At 44.8% G+C, this 21552-nt stretch overlaps 1 protein-coding gene across 1 annotated transcript; it reads right to left on the minus strand.

The window, feature by feature from the left end:
• Positions 1-15871: 15871 nt before the first annotated feature.
• On the minus strand, positions 15872-18427 carry LOC139533421 (galactose-specific lectin nattectin-like). The gene is made up of 6 exons (XM_071331451.1): positions 18308-18427; positions 18033-18092; positions 17446-17816; positions 17200-17240; positions 16345-16483; positions 15872-16184 (listed from the first exon to the last, which is right to left on the minus strand). The coding sequence occupies exons 3-6, from the start codon at positions 17615-17617 to the stop codon at positions 16117-16119; spliced, it is 420 nt and encodes a 139-aa protein (XP_071187552.1). The 5' UTR covers positions 17618-17816; positions 18033-18092; positions 18308-18427; the 3' UTR covers positions 15872-16116.
• Positions 18428-21552: the final 3125 nt, after the last annotated feature.

The following is a 21552-nucleotide window of genomic DNA, read 5'->3' on the forward strand; positions in this document are numbered from 1 at the left end:
CTTGGCTTTATACCACAACCAATATACACAACCAATAGCCACATTCACAACCAATCCCATCACCGCAGTCACTGACACCACCACCACCACTACCACAGACCCCGGGACCTGTAATAACACCATATCTTAGTGCCCAACAGCACAGCCAGACACACGCAAGCACCATCCACACATCACGACCCCCTGACCCTGTCCTTGGTTGATAGAGAGAGGGAAAGTGTGTGTGCGGTGGTGGTGGGGAAGGGGGGGACAGAGAGGAGGATGAAAGCAAAGTGTAGAACTGGATAGTGGATGGAGAGCAGAGCACCATCTGCTATAGTATTCCTGATTACTTAACTGGTGAATTAGGCACAATCAGCCTTGATCCACTTTAATCGTGTTAACTCCTGATAGGCCCTGCGGGATCTGTGGGATGGACGTTCACTTCCAGCATCTGCTGTGGGGCTGTGACTCTTGATTAACCAAAGTCGCTACATGGAAGGAAGGTCTCTACTTTGGTTACTGTCCACAGGTATATGCTTGAAGGGTTAGGAGGAAAGAGTAGTAAAAAAAACAGACTTCCGATGACCCAATGGGCACAGACGTCAATTCAATGTCTATTCCACGTTGAGTCAACGTAATTTCATTGAAATGACGTGGAAACAACGTTGATTCAACCAGTGGGGAGTGAGGAAGGGAAGGTGACAACTGACTTTTCTGAGAAGTATCTAATCTAATTGATGTTTTGTGTACATCTACATAGTATTTGTTTAAGGATCTATTTACAGTATAGCATCCATTAACAAAAGACACTGTCTCTCATCTCGTCCTGGCTCAAGAAATCTGCCTATAAACCAGACCCAGCTCGTAGCTCGTGTGTGTATTGGACAGAGCACCATCAGGGCTATTTTCTCCATCAATATCCGCTCATCTAATAAATGCACCAGATTGCGAAATAAAATTGAGTTTCATTTCCAGCCTGCGGCGGACCATATTGAAGCCTATTGATTGCCTCTTATTGCGTTTCTCACTCCAGGCCAGGCACGGCCCCCCTGTTTGTTGTGCGACGACGTGATAGGCTAACCCCCCCCCCCCCCCCCCCACGGTACAGAGAACAGACACAGAGAACACAACTCAGCACGACCGCCGAACACACTGCCACTTAACCTTGAAACCCTATTCAGAGTCCCTCTATGAATAACTCTCCTGAGAGAGGGAGGGAGAGAAAGGAAGGGAGCGATAGAGGGGGAGAGAAAGAAGAAGGGGATAAAGGGCAGGAGGGGGAGAGATAGTGTGGGAGAGAGGCAGCGAGAAGGAGAACTAGAGAGAGGGAGTGAGAGAAACAAAGGGAGGAAAGAGGAGAGAGAACGGGATGTAGAGAAAGACAGCGAGAGAGGTAGAGAATGGGTAATAGAACCACACAGATTGTGAGGAGAGGTAGAGGAGAAGGCATGGAGAGGAGTAGAGAGAAGGGGAGGAGGAAAAGCCAGAAAAGTCACCAGGTAAAAATGATAGTCATCTATATTAGTTTCTCTGCTGCTGTACCGAAGGCTAGCGTTCATCCAAAAGATGAGCTATTTGTACCAGTGGTAGTCAAAGTAACAGCGATTATCAGGTCATTATGTTTAAACATTCTCAATAAATAACTAATTGTAGGCCTATGCAGACCCAGCAGGTTCATATGAAGGCTGAAAACAAACAAGTGATTGCATTTTTTTTAACAAGACGTAAACTGCAAGATGCCACAGAAAAGTGCTGCGTCCACGTTATAATGGCCTCAGCTCCGGTTCAGATATGGTAAACCTGGCCTATAGCTGTAATAATTAAAGGGGTTAGTGGTGGTGGAGGTGGCGTCGGGCCAGTAGTGGCTAAGACTAGCTGGAGACGACACTCTGCAGAGCCATTTGTGAAAGCCAATAAAGTTCCTGAAGGTCAGGGACACTGCTAGTCCTGGAGGGCCCCTGTCCTCCCCTCTGCTTCGACTCCTCTCTTTTCCTCCTCTTCTCTCAGCTCAGTCCGAATCACTGATGCAACAAATAAGAAAGCCGCTCCCTGTGGCACAGACCAGCTCCGAAGATCCTGAGAGTGGCAAGAGGCCCCTTCACTCAGAGAAACTCTAAGAGAGGGAGAGTGTGACTACGGGACTCCGATTTTATTTCCAGTTTTACTGGTGTACTCACAAGGGCTACAAGGTGAGAGCCACAACAATATTGACAAAGGGGTTTGGTTTAAAGCAGGAAAAATGCAGACGGTAGCGATGGTGGGCCCAAAAGTTTTGCTGCATCATTCCATTCTATTTTTTGGGGATAGACTAACTTCTCACACTGCGAGGGGTTTGTTTCATAACACCGTCTTGCCTTTTCAAGTGAAAGCTATTTAGTTCTCGAAATTAGTCATGTCTGGGCTCTCCGGTGCCTCTCTTCTACAGAGTGGATGGTTTTCAGATCAAGACAGGGTGGCCTGTTAGGGCAGCTGAACCCCCTCCCTTACAGTCTCAGCTCTCAAGATCCTCCAGATGTGCCTTTGCATATCTCTGGTTGATTGGCTATGATTTCTCCAAGCGGGTGGAGGACTTAGTCCGACAATGTCGAGAATGTCAACGCAGGTCAATCAGTCTGTTGTCATCTGGCTGAGGGGGTCCAATTATCTCCCAGCCAATCAGCAGTATTGTACATGTGGTCCATATGCAAATAGACTGGGCTGATTTTGGGCTTAAAAATCACCAGAATGTTGTTTGGCAGGCCACAGTATCCCATAGCTTCATTGACTCCTTTCGGTATGGCTTTCTCAAAGAGGTGAAATGTGGAACTGTGACCCAAGCCCGATGTTGATTTGCCTCTTGTATTGAACCAAACACACCTGTTCTGAGGGATCAGTGTGGGTATACATATTTGGCTTGGCCTGCTTTGTTGATTAGAATGAGAAAAGTCACGAGCTAAATTTGCCCGAGCGCTTAATTCATCACATCAGAGCGACAATAAATTCAGCTGCTTTTAACGGTGGAGAAATGCAGCAATGCAGTCTATCCAGAGGAGTTCTCCATCATCCTGTCTTAAAGCTCTATTAGAGGAAGTGCACAGTGTTTCTCAACATATAAATCAATTCACTAATATCACTGGAACATGGTTGCTGACCACTCACTACAGGGTCTAGGCCGGGCTGCTGGCGGGATCCCTTCGGTATTCAAACATGGTTGAAACGCTTACACACACACACATTCTTGCAGGCAAGCATGCCACGCACACACACAGGTGTACATATATACATTCACACACACATTTCACAACATAAATCCTACTGAAATATAAAAAGGAAAAGCAATTCCAGGTGCAGTGCAAATATTATTACGGTTATTGATGGTAATGAATGGTGTGGTATGAATGGAGTTGGACACAGTCATAGCTCACACTGGTTGGACCGCTTTCTGGGTAATAAGTTTTAAACCCCCCCCAGACTCACATATCGTCCATAGCCTATACTCTCATAGTGGCCATATTGAAAGTCAAACTCAGTATTCTGTACAGTGGCTGAGGACGTGTGGCTGAAGCATACACTAGGGGCCTCTAAGTCCATGTTTAACTGATAATAAGGCTGGTGACAAGGACAGCTTACTGACTACGGTCTCCCTCTGGTCGCACTGGAATGAGATAAGGAGGTTTACCTACCACTGTGTGACTAGGGGAAATGGGTGCACTGGGGATAGTCGTCTGTAGCCTACATAATATATCCGCTAAGACAAAACAGGATCTCGCCTACGAAGTCAACTTTCTTTGACAATCTTAAATCCAATGGCAATTCGGTAAATTAACAGTCGCATTGGTGCATTTAACATGAACACAACTGTTAACATGACATCTAACGGATTATGAGGTCACTCTTTATTTGGATAGCCCAGATAGAGCTTCTACAGATGGACCACAGATGGTCATACTATCAACAAACTATCTGTTGATAAGCAACTGCTTGCTAAGGTTACAGTTAGGGTTAGGTTTAAGGGTTAGGCAAAGGGTTAAGTTTAGAGCCAGGATAAGGGCTATGTTTATTGTTGGTAGATAGTCTGTAGAGCATCTACAGATGGACTAACCAAATAAGGGTTACCGATTATGATGATTTATTAGGGGTTCAATATAAATCATTCTATATAGGAATGAAAACAAACTGTTTGGACACTGTTAATGTCACACCCTGATCTGTTTCACCTGTCTTCACTCCCCTCCAGGTGTCTCCAATCTTCCCCATTATCCTGTGTATTTATACCTGTGTTCTGTTTGTCTGTTGTTTTGTTTTGTGAAACCTACCAGCGGTTTCCCCCTTGCTGTTCTAGTTCCTGTTTTCACGGTTTTTACCATTCTGCCTGCTCTGACCCTGAGACTGCCTGCCGTTCTGGACCTTTTACACTCTCTGGATTACTGACCTCTGCCTGCCCTTGACCTGTCATTTTGCCTGCCCCTGTACTAGTAATAAACTTTGTTACTTCTACAGTCTGCATCTGGGTCTTACCTGAAACGTGATAGTTAACCTTAAAGAAATCCTTTTGTCCAGAAAGTGGCCATAATGTATTTAATTAGCAGCTTTCCATTGCTCCTCCATCAGCCTGAGAGAGAGTTGTTTTAATTAGAGCACTGACAGCTTAAGTTAGTCAGCCACTTAATTCTCTGTAATGCTGCACACAGCACACATATCAGTAATGTTAATGTGACAGGGACCACACATATAATGCTGAGTGGGATGCTGGGACACACGCACACGCACACACACTGGTAAAGATGCAGGCACACAGACACATGCACACACACACTCCCGCAATTGATAAAACACAAACACACTGCGGTCATATGCGGTCATTCAAGGTTAACTCCTGGTTGTGCTGTTAACTAATGAGAGTCATTCCATGTTGAGGGGATATGTCTTGACAGTTGACTCTATTGGATTTCAATAGAGGGCTACAGCTCATCATATTTTTCATTTAATTCAGACCAACATGTACATTTGATGAAAGTATATGGCGGGCTGTGTTGATATTGTTATGTGCAACCCAAAAAGTTCTTCTTAAAGATGATAAGGGACAGATCGAACTTTACTGGGGGGGGGGGGGGGGCTGGTCCAACTCAAGGTGTCATAAAAAAATGCACCCCCCTCCCCAAAGTAAAAAATATTTGCACATGATCCTCCCCTTGTACTGTAAAATAAATGGAACACCTTCCCCCCTCAGAATAAGTGTAGCGACCCTGTGTTTATAAATGTGGATGTCGACTTTGCCACTTCAGCATGCTTTAGTTGCCACACAGGGCTACAGGCCATAAAGTTGAGGGTTCACTGACCACCACACACACGAGCTCACTCTCCCTACCTGTTTCATTACACTATGATCAGATCTGGCTGCAGACAATTATCAGTTAGGGGGAAAATCTGATTTTCAAAATTGTTATACCATATTAAAATTATATAAAACATATACAACACATTTTCCACCAACAGGTTTCTGTGCCAATGCACCACGCAACCAATAAGCAAAGCATACTGACGTTAGTACTTCAACATCATGGTTTGCGTATACAATTACATTAGATACAGACACATTACAGAGATAGAGACAAAAACAATTCAACCTCCAGGTGAGTATGAGGGGGGAGTTTAAGTACAATTCTTACAAGCTTGTTCGGCTCGTAGCTTATTTAGATGTTTAGGGCTGCTGGTGAACCATGGTGTGCCTCCATCAAACATTAGAGTTGGCACTGTGCATTGGGGCAGGCAGCGTTCTCCTCGCATCCGCAAAACCCAGATTTGTCCGTTGTACTGCCAGATGGTGAAGCGTGATTCATCACTCCCGAGAACACGATTCCACTGCTCCAGAGTCCAATGGCGGCGAGCTTTATACCACTCCAGCCGACGCTTGGCATTGACCATAGTGATCTTAGGCTTGTGCGCGGCTGCTGGGTCATGGAAACCCATTTAATGAAGCTCCCGATGTTGCATCCAGAGGCAGTTTGCAACTAGGTAGTGAGTGTTGCAACCGAGGACAGATTATGTTTACGCGTTCAGCAATCGGCAGTCCCATTCTGTGAGCTTGTGTGGCCTACCCCTTCGTGGCTGAGCCGTTGTCGCTCCTAGATGTTTCCACTTCACAATAACAGCACTTACAGTTGACTGGAGCAACTCTAGCAAGGCGGAAATTTGACGAACTGACTGGAAGACTGCTGTAAAGGTGGCATCCTATGACGGTGCCGCGTTGAAAGTCATTGAGCTCTTCAGTAAGGCCATTCTACTGCCAATGTTTGTCTATGGAGATTGCATGGCTGTGTGCTCAATTGTATACACCTGTCAGCAACGGGTGTGGCTGAAATAGCCAAATGCACTAATTTGAAGGGGTGTCCACATACTTTTGTATATATAGTGTATGAAGCCTATATAAAATGAAATGACATGAATTTCTTTATGTCATATGGCTACTGCGTCTGGTATACAAATAGATGTACAGAAGGAGGGTAATTCGTTAATTTTCTATCCAAATATTTTTTATAAACATAAGCATTATAATGTTAGAAGAGCAAATGTAAAGCAGGGAAAAAACGCACTACCCTTACCCAGAAAATCACAGAACCCTCCCCATAGGAAAACAAAAGGTTTGACAACCCTCCCCTATTTTGGACCACCCCTCCCCACGGCAAATTTTGATCTGTCCCTAAACAAATAAAAACTGTTTGAATATTCAACCCAGGGAAATGGCTTGTGCTTCTCCTCAGTACTAAATCCTCTGTTAGTTTGTTGCCAATCGATAGAAAGCTTTTCTCAGTGGTGAGAGCTCAGAATACAAAAGACCCTTTGGTAATATAGTGGGTCCCTGATGTCACAACTTCAATCTGTCGGTGTGTGGTAAACATATTTGACAAGCCAATAAAGAAAATGTACCAACAGGCAATCTCTGCATGTGGTTCACAAGGACCTGCCTTTGGTTTTGTCGTAAGTCTCAAAAAGCTCTGAAGGCGGTCCATTTACACCTGATTTAATGTGGTCCTGGTAAATGAATGTGTTTGAAAACATTGTACTCATTTCAATGTAGTGTAAATATAATGTGATAGATGTGTTTGCCCCTTGCCCCTTACCTACTGCTCTGCCTTTCAACCTCCTCTTGAGATGATGGAGTAAAGTACATTTGCTTATGTCATTTAGGGGTTGCCTATCTCTAATCCTGCCAAATCAAAAGCTCCTCTCATAACTGACTGTTTGAAGTGTTCGTCCCATTTCCCAAAGACATAAATACGTGTTCTTAATAAAAGAGACAACCCCATCCCTCTTTGAATATATTCAATCAGTCAATGGAATTATATTAAAAACAAATAACTATATTTTAAGTGAGAAGTAGGCGTTGGTCTGAAGCCGAAGAAGGAAGGAAATTCGCATGAGCACCACGATGCGTTCTTCACCCATGCTCTACCAAGGTTTTCCAGCACACAGCTTTGACCTACTACATTAGCTGTATATGTCTGTTGTACTTCCAACAATGTGTAGGCAGGTTGCTTAGGAGTCAAACATTCTCAAACAGCCTAGCTTAAAGTACCTTAAGATAGTTAGTTTGTACCCATTAACTAAAGACATGAAAATGTGCTTTAAAGTTTACTGAAGAAAGGGGATACATAGTCAGTTGTACAACTGAATGCATTGAACTGAAGTGTCTTCCGCATTTAACCCAAAATCAGAGAGGTGTGGGGGTCTGCCTTAATCGATGTCTTTGGCGCCCAAAGGCCTAGTACTACATTACCTATAAACAATAGTGAGTTATTACAAAATGTACAATAAAATGTATTCATTGAATATTATACAGTGCATTCGGAAAGTATTCAGAACCCTTCACTTTTTCCACATTTCGTTACTTTACAGCCTAAATAGTTTTTTTCCTTCATCAATCTACACACAATAAGCCATAATGTCGAAGCATAAAAAATACAAAACTGAAATATCACATTTACATGTATTCAGACCCTTTACTATGTACTTACGGCCTCGGGTCTTCTTGGGTGTCACGCTACAAGCCCAGCACACCTGTATTTGGGGAGTTTCTTCCATTCTTCTCTGCAGATCCTCTCAAGCTCTGTCAGGTTGGATGGGAGCGTCGCAGCACAGCTATTTTCAGATCTCTGCAGAGATGTTCGGGTTCAAATCTGGGCTCTGGCTGGGCCACTCAAGGACATTCAGAGACTTGTCCCAAAGCCACTCCTGCATTGTATTGGCTGTGTGCTTAAGGTTGTTGTCCTGTTGGAAGGTGAACCTCCAGTCTGAGGTCCTGGAGCAGGTTTTCATCAAGGAACTCTCTGTACTTTGCTCCTTTCATCTTTCCCTCGATCCTGGCTAGTCTCCCAGTCCCTGCCACTGAAAAACATCCCCACAGCATGATGTTGCCACCAACATGCTTCACTGTAGGGATGGTGTCAGGTTTCCTCCAGACGTGATGCTTGGCAGTCAGGCGAAAGAGTTCAATCTTGGTTTCATCACACCAGATAATCTTGTTTCTCATGGTCTAAGAGTCTTTCGGTGCCTTTTGTCAAACTCCAAGTAGGCTGTCATGTGCCGTTTACTGAGAAGTGGCTTCCGTCTGGCTACACTGCCATAAAGGCCTAATTGGTGGAGTGCTGCAGAGACGGTTGTCCTTCTGGAAGGGTTTCCCATCTTCACAGAGGAACTCTGGAGCTCTGTCAGAATGACCATGGAGTTCTTGGTCACCTCCCTGACCAAGGCCCTTCACCCCGATTGCTCAGTTTGGCCAGGCGGCAGCACTAGAAAGTCTTGGTGGTTCCCAACTTCTTCCATTTAAGAATGATAGAGGCCAATGTGTTCTCGGGGACCTTCAATGCTGTAGACATTTTTTGGTACCCTTCCCAGATCTGTGCCTCGACAGATGGCTTGGTTTTTGGTCTGACATGCACTGTCAACTGTGGGACCTTATATAGACAGGTGTGTTCCTTTCCAAATCATGTCGAATCAATTGAATTTACCACAGGTGGACTCCAATCAAGTTGTAGAAACATCTCAAGGAAAAAGGATGGAAAAAGGATGCACTTGAGCTCGATTTAGTCTCACAGCAAAGGGTCTGAAAACTCATGTAAATAAGGTATTTCTGTTTTTATTTCTAATACATTTGCAAAAATTTCTAAAAACCTGTTTTCACTTTGTCATTATGCCTATTGTGTCTAGATTGATGAGGGGGCACACATTTTCTAGTAGGCTTAAATAGAAAATATGGCAAATAGGAGTGGCAATATCATCCGCTATTATCTTCAGTAATTTTCCCTCCAAGTTGTCAGACCACAGTGGCTTGTCATTGTTGATAGACAACAATAATGTTTTCACCTCTTCCACACTCAGTTTACGGAATTCAAAATTACAACGCTTGTCTTTCATAATTTGGTCAGATATACTTGGATATGTAGTGTCAACGTTTGTTGGTGGCATGTCATGCCTACGTTTGCTAATAATGTCAATGAGTTAGCAATATCAGTCAGTTTTGTGATGAATGAGCGATCTGATTCAATGAATGATTGAGCTGAGTTTGCCTTTTTTCCCAAAATTTCATTTAAGGTGCTCCAAAGCTTTTTACGATCATTCTTTATGTCATTTATCTTTGTTTGATAGTGTTGTTTCTTCTTCTTTTTATTCAGTTTAGTCACATGATTTCTCAATTTTGTCACGCACTGATCTGTTTAACCTGTCCTTGTGCTTGTCTCCACCCCGCTCCAGGTGTCGCACATCTTCCTCATTATCCCCTGTGTATTTATATCTGTGTTTTCTGTAAGTCTGTTACCAGTTCGTCTTGTTTGTTCAAGTCAACCAGCGGTTTTCTCAGCTCCTGCCCTCCCCCAGTCTCTTTTTTTCCCTCACCTTCCTGGGTTTGACCCTTGCCTGTCCGGACTCTGAGCCCACCTGCCTGACCACTCTGCCTGAGCCTGCCTGCCGTCCTGTACCATTGCCGCTACTCTGGATTATCGACCCCATGCCTGCCTTGACCTGTCATTTGCCTGCCCCATGTTGCTGTAATAAACATTGTTACTTCAACACAGTCTGTACTTGGGTTTTACCTTGATTCTTGATAAATTTGCAATACTTTTGCCAATGGGTTGTGCCACCAGACTTATTTGCCATTCCTTTTGCGTCATCCCTCTCAACCATACAATTTTTAAATTCTTCATCAATCCACGAGAGTTTAGTTTTTAGTCCTTTTCTTACTGGGTGCATGCTTATTAGTAACTGGAATAAGCAATTTCATCAATGTGTCAAGTTCAGCATCTGTTTGCTCCTCATAACACAGCCTAATTGGGCAGCTTAATGAAAGCCAGGGAATATTTAAATCACCCATAAAATATACCTCTCTGTTGATATCACATTATCAAGCATTTCACACGTTATCCAGATACTGACTGTTAGCACTTGGTGGTCTATAGCAGCTTCCCCCAAGAATGGGCTTTAGGTGAGGCAGATGAACCTGTAGCCATATTACTTCAACGGTATTTAACATGAGATCCTCTCTAAGCTTTACAGGAATGTGTTAGCAGCATGGCGTTTTCTTTTGACTGCACACATGTCACGCAAAAAAAGCAATGACCATTATGTTATTTTACCTGGATGCTTCGTGTGCAAATTGCACCCCTGCTACTTTTCACTTGTGGATAGAGACTTCAGGTTTTTGGGAACACATTGAAAAGTAACTTGACACTGTGTTGATCAAAAAGTGTAAATGTGTATTATAATGACAAGAATTAAATGTCATTGACAGAGGAGGGAGTGAACGGAATTAATGCATAAGGTAAGGGCTAGAATTTGCTCTGGATCTTCCAGAACGGCCCTGTCACAAATAGTGGTCATGACGAGACGCGGGTCAATCAAGTTGATTGCGATTTCTCATCGACATTGCTGTCCTATTGGCTTAGATATGATGGTAGGGAGATTTAACATTGAGTTTCAACCAATGCATACTATAGCGACTATAATGACGCCTAGAGCTCAAAGATAATTTTTTGTAGTATTATATACATTATATTTGAAGGTCCCACAGGCCCAGCCGCATCCATCCTTTCATACATGAATGCTGAATGCATGTCATATGGTAGTCATTACATGTGCGCATTCAGTCAATGAATTGAATAAGCAGGTTATCATTTTAGCGGTGGATGCCGCTTCTCCAGCCAATGTAATTAGAATATGGGTGATCTAGTGTCAGCCATTAAAATAGCTCGACCTGAACTGGCTGCTTAGCAACAGGGGCTGGTCATGTGAAGCAGCCAGGGTTATGTTCATTAGGCACCAAACGGGAGAACACAGACTGAAACAGGGAGGGACTACCTGGACTTGTCCAACAGGAACCACTTGTTTTCATTTTTAAATGGATTGCCACAGTGTGCCCTAATGACTACAACCCTGGTCTAAAACGAAGGGTGATGTATGAGATCCTGCTTCACATCAATCTATTCACAGTCCAGTTTACACTCAATAAATGACATGAAATCAAATCAAATTTTATTTGACACATGCGCCGAATACAACACCTTACAGTGAAATGCTTACTTACAAGCCCTTAATCAACGATGCAGTTTTAAGAAAATACCAACAAACAAAAAAATTCTAAAAAAATAAGAGATAAGAAAAACAAATAATTAAAGAGCAGCAGTAAATAACAATAGCTCCCTATATACAGGGAGTAGCGGTACAAAGTTAATGTGTCAATGTGCGGGGGCACCGGTGCCGAGGTAATTGAGATAATTATGGACATGCAGGTAGGGTTGTTAAAGTGGCTATGCATAGATAATAACAGAGAGTAGCAGCAGCAGTCTGGGCAGCCATTTGATTAGCTGTTCAGGAGTCTTATGGCTTGGGGGTAGAAGCTGTTTAGAAGCCTCTTGGACCTAGACTTGGCGCTCCGGTACTGCTTGCCGTGCGGTAGCAGAGAGAACAGTCTATGACTAGGGTGGCTGGAGTCTTTGACGATTTTTAGGGCCTTCCCCTGGTATAGAGGTCCTTGATGGCAGGAAGCTTGGCCCCGGTGATGTACTGGGCCGTACGCACTACCCTCTGTAGTGCCTTGCGGTCGGAAGCCGAGCAGTTGCCATACCAGGCAGTGATGCAATCCGTCAGGATGCTCTCAATGGTGCAGCTGTAAAACCTTTTGAGGATCTGAGGACCAATGCCGAATCTTTTCAGTCTCCTGAGGGGGAATAGGTTTTGTCGTGCCCTCTTCACGACTCTCTTGGTCTGCTTGGACGATGTTAGTTTGTTGGTGATGTGGACGCCAAGGAACTTGAAGCTGCCAACCTGCTCTACTTCAGCCCCCTCGATGAGAATGGGGGCATGCTCGGTCTTCTTTTTCCTGTATTCCACAATCATCTCCTTTGTCTTGATCACGTTGAGGGAGAGGTTGCTGTCCTTGCAACACATGGTCAGGTCTCTGACCTCCTCCCTATAGACTGTCTCATTGTTGTCGGTGATCAAGCCTACCACTGTTGTGTCATCAGCAAACTTAATGATGGTGTTGGAGTTGTGCCTGGCCGTGCAGTCATGAGTGAACAGGGAGTACAGGAGGGGACTGAGCACGCACCTCTGAGGGGCCCCCGTGTTGAGGATCAGCGTGGCGGATGTGTTGTTACCTACCCTTACCACCTGGGGGTGGCCCGCAGGAAGTATAGGATCCAGTTGCAGAGGGAGGTGTTTAGTCCCAGGGTCCTTAGCTTAGTGATGAGTTTTGAGGGCACTATGGTGTTGAACGCTGAGCTGTAGTCAATGAATAGCATTTTCACATAGGTGTTTCTTTTGTCCAGGTGGGAAAGGGCAGGGTGGAGTGCAATAGAGATTACATCATCTGTGGATCTGTTGGTGCGGAATGCAAATTGGAGTGGGTCTAGGATTTCTGGGATAATGGTGTTGATGTGAGCCATGACCAGCCTTTCAAAGCATTTCATGGCTACAGACTACGGGTCGTGCAGGACCATACTCATCAAATGCTATTCATTCTTAAATAAAACATTAAAAGGAATGTGGGAAACCTCCCTCAAACCATTTTAGTGATGGACATTTTACCCTCTTTATGTAATGTTTGGAGATGGAAGTAAATAGTTTTCATTGCCCATGAAGCCATACTGTATATTCATATGAAGGTGATTTTTACCTAGACCATCCAGACCCACAGAGGGTGGTGTCCTGCCTTGGCACTACACATTTCATTATGACAATAATGATGGCAACACAGTAGGAGAAGTACTTCCTGGAGAGGTGCAGGTTATAAGAATACCCTTTTTATCCTGAATGAATGGAAGTGGGCCTCGTTAACACAATGTTTTCACACCCAATACTGTTTCCCTGTTTTATAGTCCATTCACACGTCCCATGAAACATATTCTTCATCCAAATGGAACAGCTGGAGCAATAACGGCAATAACAAGTCTCCTGCCCCCATGCATCATCAGTGTGTTTGTGCCTCAACACAAAATACAGTCTCGGTCTCAGTTGCTTTTTTCATTCCCTGGCCACCCTCCCTCTCTCCCTCATTCTCTCTCAGCAGTCGGTCTCTTTAACTCTCTCTCTCTCTCTCTCTCTCTCTCTCTCTCTCTCTCTCTCTCTCTCTCTCTCTCTCTCTCTCTCTCTCTCTCTCTCTCTCTCTCTCTCTCTCTCTCTCTCTCTCTCTCTCTCTCTCTCTCTCTCTCTCTCTCTCTCTCTCTCTCTCTCTCTCTCTCTCTCTCTCTCTCTCTCTCTCTCTCTCTCTCTCTCTCTCTCTCTCTCTCTCTCTCTCTCTCTCTCTCTCTCTCTCTCTCTCTCTCAGCAGTCACAGCAGTCACAGCAAGGACACAAATTAGATGAGCCCTGGTATGTCTCCACACCGCATGCCACGGAGGATGACAGATATTCTCATGGGAAATGTGGGTATGTCTGTTCTGTACTTGTCTCTTACTTTTGCTGTTTGTCACATATTTGCGTTTCTCACACATCCATGCATGAACGCACGCACGCACGCACGCACGCACTCACACACACACACACACACACACACACACACACACACACACACACACACACACACACACACACACACACACACACACACACACACACACACACACACACACACACACACACACACACACACACACACACACACACACACACACACACACACACACACAGTCTTCTACCTTAAGCTATTCCATTCCGTTGCCCAATTGCCAAACAGCGAGGGAGTCCTGCCTCTCTACAGCAGGGCAGGGACCATGCAGGCTTTTATATCCTCCACCCATCCAGGCAGGCGAGGATGCTGCTGAGGACATGTGTGTGTGTGTGTCTGTGTGTGTGTGGGTGGGTGTGTGTGTATATGTGTGTGCACGTGCATGTTTGTTTGTCTATTCTATCTTACTCTCACAGAAACAGATAGAGAGAAACTCCTCCCCTCTCTCTTCCCAACCCAGCACCAGGGTCCAGCCTGATTTTCAGATTTTCACAGCTGGGGGCAACTGACTCGCCCGTCTCCTCTCCTCCCTCCATCCTTCCATTCAGGCCTGGCCCACATCACAAGCCAGCTGTGAGGCTACAATCAAACAATCTCCTGCAGGGAGGGCCTCTTGGGGAACACTGACATCAGTGCCCAGGAATGAGCTAATATGCTCCAATAATGAGGCATGGGTAAATCTGGGAAATAAATTCGTTTTCTGCATCATTTAAGCCTGGGTCTGCCTGGTATCTTTACTCATACCGTTCAAACTAGATATACATCAAAATATGAATCAAACTTGTTGCGAATGGTATTCCACATTCCAGAGAAGGAAGGTCAAATGTCAATATTTTGCCTCAACTACAGTATGGTATAATTCTGGAGATTCCCCTGGGCAGGAAACATCTCAAGTGTACTGTATGTGGGCTACATACATGCGTGCAAGTATACAGGCATGCACTCCGTCATGCATGTAATATCATGCAATATTTTGTCTCAGCAGAAATGTCATACTGTAGTATAGTGAAGTGGTCACATCTCTCGTGCACAGCACAGTGTGTAGGCTACCTACACACATGAATGCAAGCATACATACATACATGCAGGCACAACATCTCTTGAGACAACACACACATGACTATGACACATATCAGCCCGTGTAGCTAAGTAACACGGCAGGGTACAGTATTCTGCACTACCATGGTGCGTTTGCCATTTGTTATTCCCCGTCCACCGCAGGGTTGCCATCCATGCTCTACTTTACGGTGCAGCAAACAGGTATGTCTCCAGCCAGCTACAGTCTGAGTGCATGTGTGTTATGGCGGGGAGGTGGAGGACACCCCCTCGTTTCCACCACGCAGCCAGACGGAGAGCGCTTCAGTAATGTCAGCCACTTCATTAAGGGGAGAGTGGATTTGATGGCAGGGACATAGGGAGAGGTGGCTGGTACTCTGGCTGGCTTTGAGGAACTCCTGTATCAACTCTCTGTGTATTTTTCCATTCGGTCCAGATCTGGCCCAGCCCTTGCCCCTATCTCGGCCCGGAGTAAAACCCATCTGAACCCGACTGTGACAGCTGAGCTAATTACCGTCCTCAAATCCCACAAGGCTGACAGGCCCGTTAGCTCCCAGATTTACACTTTGAATCCCATCATCCATTTCAACATCATTTTGCTCATACTAGGTGTTTTTGGCCAGCTATACAGCAATATCCAGCATCCAACACCATCCTCGGTTAAAAGAATCCCATACGCTGAGAGCTACGGGGTAGGTTCGGTTGTCACAAAGGAGTGTTTGCAATCAATGGTGAACATGCACGCACATATTAATACATTGTTTCATGAGGGTGCTTCTGCAAAGGAAACCCCCTCCCTGGAGCAACACACAATCATTTTCTGGGGGTTTTTGCAAAAATGACCATTGAACAACAGGAAATATTACAGACTGTGGCTTTATTGAAGAATCCCATATCCTGAGAGGGTCTCAGATGTAATAATTAAAACAATGATATATTTTAAGCGCTTTTCAAGACATCCAAGGTCACTTTACTGAATCAGCAATAATCATCAAGATATAATCCCACATTAAAATCAACAAGAATATAAAAGTACACTAAACATGATGACAGACGAACCAGGGGAGTAACGATATAACGTATTCTCAACTAATCTGTAGAAATCACATTTTTCTGGAACACATGAATGGCCGTTGAATCCGGCAGGGTGCATCATTCAAGCCACGGTCACCTGTGAAAGAGGGTAACACAGAGAAAGCTAATTATTGTATTGATGTTTTTTATATGTAGCTAAAAAAAAAGGAACAAATTCTATTTCAGATTTATTTTTACATCTATTAAAATGTTTGATGCGTAACGTGAGGGAGAGTCCGCTGGCAACTGCATCGTACCTCCGTAGTTCATCTCCATGCAATGCTCACGGCCATTCGTGTTGTCGTTCACTGCACCATAGTTGTGGTTATCGGGTTGCCCCTGGCCGCAGTTCTGGTAGCTAAACCTGGACCCGTCGTTCCAAAGCCAAAGACCCTCCTAAAGAGCACACAGGCAGATGTGTAACCAGCAGACACTAAACACCACTGTTCTTTAAAGGAAAGTGCAATCTCCTCGCCATTGTTTTGGTAAACAGCTGATGGATGGGACTGGACAGGTCCCATGACAGGTAAGTCATACTGAGACTAGGGTCTCTTTTACAGATGAGCCCTGTAGAAATACAGTCAAACACATACAATATACAAAACATTTAGAACAAACACATTAATCAACATGGCTGTCTCCAATCGTTACTTTGAACTGTGGGACCAGAACATTTCATCTCTTAGAGCTCTGGAAGTTCCACATAAAAGGGTGCAACTGTAACGGCTTTCTTCCATAGGTGAAGGAGAGGACCAAAGTGCAGCGCGGCTAGTGTTCAACATGTTTAATAAAAGAACAAGTGAAACACTACAAACAACATACAAAATAACCGAGACAGACCTATCTGGTGCAGACAACCACAGAGACAGGAAACAAACACCCACCAAAATCCCAACACAAAACAAGCCTCCTATATATGATTCTCAATCAGGGACAACGATTACCATCTGCCTCTGATTGAGAACCATATTAGGCTGGACATAGAAACAGACAAACTAGACACACAACATAGAATTCCCACCCAGCTCACGTCCTGACCAACACTAAACAAGCAAAACACATAATAACTCTGGTCAGGACGTTACAGCAACAAAAACTAAAAGCAGCTTTACCCAACTCTGGAGACTGAAGTGGCCTCCAGTGTTATCCAAGCCTGTTTGGTCATTTGAGAGTAAAAATGTAATGATTATTTTATATATAGGAAGCTTCTGAATATAAAAGATAAAGAAAAGGAATAGCACATATCAAGTTTTAGTTTAGCAACCCTGTGAAATACACTACACTAATCCTATGAGGTTTAGAAGGTGTAAATCTGGCCGTAAATATAGACATTTGTTAACAGCAATTTAAAAAGGTACCTCTGCCTCTGGCCATTTGGCCAAGATGGGGACGTAGTGATAGCAGTGTGTCCCACGGGCCTCCCGAGTTGCTCAGCGGTCTAAGGCACTCCATCTCAGTGCTAGAGGCGTCACTACAGACCCTGGTTCGATTCCAGGCTAGATCACAACTGGCCGTGATTGGGAGTCCCATAGGGCGGCACACAATTGGACCAGCGTCGTCCTGGTTAGGGTTTGGCTGGGGTAGGCAGTCATAGTAAATAAGAATTTCTTCTTAATCGACTTCCCTAGTTAAATAAAGGATAAATAAAAATAACTATGCCAACCAGGTGGGCATGATGAACTCCTGGTTTGTAGTCCCTGCTTCTCCTTCGCTCCCATCTCCTCAGACTCTGTAGGAGGGAGAGATAACATTCAATATTTTGATTAAATGATTAGTTCCATCATCACAATCCGAGTGGTCAAAGGTGCGTTCCAGCCGTGGTGCTATTGAACACAGCACCACAGCTATATGTGCGTTATCAGTCCATTAACATTAGCAAAACAATGTAATATTATAGTTTTCTGCAGGTTTCAGAAAGTCTGTTGATATGAGGATGGCATTTTACAGATTGGCAGGTTGCGTATCAGGTTCTCCATAATTTGTTTCTCTGCATCATTCAGATCCCCTACAACAAAGAGAGCCAAAGACAGAAGATTAATACTCATCTGCTCTTTAAAAAGTGTGGAATGATATCATCAAACTGCATCTGATGAGTGTGAACAGGTAATCAAACCATTGATAAGAATACCTCTGCTACCGACACATCAATAAACACCTCTTATCTAACTAAAGAGTAAAAAAATATATAAATAACAAAAAGAATGAAGGAATATCTCTTACTTGCATCACCCAGAGCAAAGGCAGCGCTGAGAAGCAAAAATATGGTCAACTTTGCCATGGTGATAGTCTCCTGAGAAAAAGACTTAAGACAAATTCAGCATCATACACTTTAGAACATAGGTGGAGGTGGACTTGTTCTGTTTAATTGGAGAAAGGGGAGCACCTACAGTGGGGAGAACAAGTATTTGATACACTGCCGATTTTGCAGGTTTTCCTACTTACAAAGCATGTAGAGGTCTGTAATTTTTATCATAGGTACACTTTAACTGTGAGAGACGGAATCTAAAACAAAAATCCAGAAAATCACATTGTATGATTTTTAAGTAATTAATTTGCATTTTATTGCATGACATAAGTATTTGATCACCTACCAACCAGTAAGAATTCCGGCTCTCACAGACCTGTTAGTTTTTCTTTAAGAAGCCCTCCTGTTCTCCACTCATTACCTGTATTAACTGCAACTGTTTGAACTCGTTACCTGTATAAAAGACACCTGTCCACACACTCAATCAAACAGACTCCAACCTCTCCACAATGGCCAAGACCAGAGAGCTGTGTAAGGACATCAGGGATAAAATTGTAGACCTACACAAGGCTGGGATGGGCTACAGGACAATAGGCAAGCAGCTTGGTGAGAAGGCAACAACTGTTGGTGCAATTATTAGAAAATGGAAGAAGTTCAAGATGACGGTCAATCACCCTCGGTCTGGGGCTCCATGCAAGATCTCACCTCGTGGGGCATCAATGATCATGAGGAAGGTGAGGGATCAGCCCAGAACTACACGGCAGGACCTGGTCAATGACCGGAAGAGAGCTGGGACCACAGTCTCAAAGAAAACCATTAGTAACACACTACGCCGTCATGGATTAAAATCCTGCAGCGCACGCAAGGTCCCCCTGCTCAAGCCAGCGCATGTCCAGGCCCGTCTGAAGTTTGCCAATGACCATCTGGATGATCCAGAGGAGGAATGGGAGAAGGTCATGTGGTCTGATGAGACAAAAATAGAGCTTTTTGGTCTAAACTCCACTCGCCGTGTTTGGAGGAAGAAGAAGGATGAGTACAACCCCAAGAACACCATCCCAACCGTGAAGCATGGAGGTGGAAACATCATTCTTTGGGGATGCTTTTCTGCAAAGGGGACAGGACGACTCTACCGTATTGAGGGGAGGATGGATGGGGCCATGTATCGCGAGATCTTGGCCAACAACCTCCTTCCCTCAGTAAGAGCATTGAAGATGGGTCGTGGCTGGGTCTTCCAGCATGACAACGACTCGAAACAGACAGCCAGGGCAACTAAGGGGTGGCTCCGTAAGAAGCATCTCAAGGTCCTGGAGTGGCCTAGCCAGTCTCCAGACCTGAACCCAATAGAAAATCTTTGGAGGGAGCTGAAAGTCCGTATTGCCCAGCGACAGCCCCGAAACCTGAAAGATCTGGAGAAGGTCTGTATGGAGGAGTGGGCCAAAATCCCTGCTGCAGTGTGTGCAAACCTGGTCAAGAACTACAGGAAACGTATGATCTCTGTAATTGCAAACAAAGGTTTCTGTACCAAATATTAAGTTCTGCTTTTCTGATGTATCAAATACTTATGTCATGCAATAAAATGCAAATTAATTACTTAAAAATCATACAATGTGATTTTCTGGATTTTTGTTTTAGATTCCGACTCTCACAGTAGAAGTGTACCTATGATAAAAATGACAGACCTCTACGTGCTTTGTAAGTAGGAAAACCTGCAAAATCGGCAGTGTATCAAGTACTTGTTCTCCCCACTGTATATACACCTGGCCACACGGGAGCAACTATCATTTTCTATCAATAGTTAACTAATATAATGAGGCATATACACCTTGCCACAAGTTTTATCAATAGTTAACTAATACTGTCAAATCTACTCCTGCCGCTCCTCTCCAGCGTTCGATGTCGCCAGTCCTGGCAACCATCATTAGGCGCACCTGGCATCAATCAGTACGTGCACCTGCTCCTCATGACGAGGCACACCTGGACACCATTTCCTCACTCATTACCTCCTCTATATCTGGCACTCACATAGGTTTATTCCCCAGGCAGTATTGCTTTTGTTTCATGTTCGTACGCGGCTCTTGTTTCTTGTATTGGTCCGTGGTTAGTTTATTATTAAACTCCCCACCTTCACTTGCTTCCCGACTCCCAGCGTCTATGTTACAGAATACTGCCTCAACAAATGGAAGCAGCAGGAAATCCGGACATCTCCCAGACGGTCGACGAACAGGGACACCTACTTCGTCAACACCACGACCAGCTGGCACAACTGGGGATGGCTATGGAAGAGGTTCTTCGCAGTCTTCAACATCTCAAACATGCCCGAGAGGCATTGCCTTCAACTAGCGGAGGATACTCTTCCACCAGGCGTGCCAGCACACCAGTCCATTCAGAAGTCCCCCCAGGTCAGCGACACACGTTTGTTCCATAAATATGACGGAACCCCTTCTAAATGCCGTGGCTTTCTACTTCAGTGCTCCCTCTATTTTGTGCACCAGACGGGAGCCCCCACCACTGAGACTGGGTGGGTGTTGGAGTGGGCTACGGCCGTCTGGGAGAGAGGCGCAGAGGAGCTGGATTCATATGAAGGGTTCATGCCTCTGTTCAGAGGTATCTTCGATCATCCACCGGAGGGCAGAGAGGGGGGTCCCTATTCCAACTACGGTAGGATGATCAGGCCGAGTATATGCTCACCTTCCGGACTGTAGCAGTATCCAGCGGATGGATGAGCTCCGTAGCTATTCAGAAGAGGACTGCGCAAGGAAGTCCAGACGGAATTGGCATGTCGAGACGACAACCTCTCCTTGGACTCACTCATCGCGATGGCCATCCATCTGGATAACCTACTTTGGGGGCGTCGGTACCCTCAGTGCTCTCCCTCAGTGACCACTCTGTATGAGACCCTGAACCCATGGAGGAAGGGGTCACACGCCTCCCCGCTGCTGAACGACGTACACGGAAACAGCTGGGGCTGTGTCCCTATTGTGGTCAAGGTGGGCACCAGCTTCAGTGTCCGGTAGGTTCCAACTCGGGATCCACGAGCGCAGAGGGACGTTCACGTGATCTTCCACCTCCTGGGGCAGGTGTGAGTATCCCATCTTCATCATTTTCAGCCAAACCCTTTTTAGTGTCGCTCAAACTAGCTGGCTGTCCCTCATGTACTGTTTCTACAGCGCTAGTGGATTCCGGTGCTGCTGGGAACTTTATTGACCAGACCCATGCCTCC

The sequence above is a fragment of the Salvelinus alpinus genome, chromosome 11 (assembly GCF_045679555.1).
Source record: "Salvelinus alpinus chromosome 11, SLU_Salpinus.1, whole genome shotgun sequence".
Classification (NCBI taxonomy): domain Eukaryota; kingdom Metazoa; phylum Chordata; class Actinopteri; order Salmoniformes; family Salmonidae; genus Salvelinus; species Salvelinus alpinus.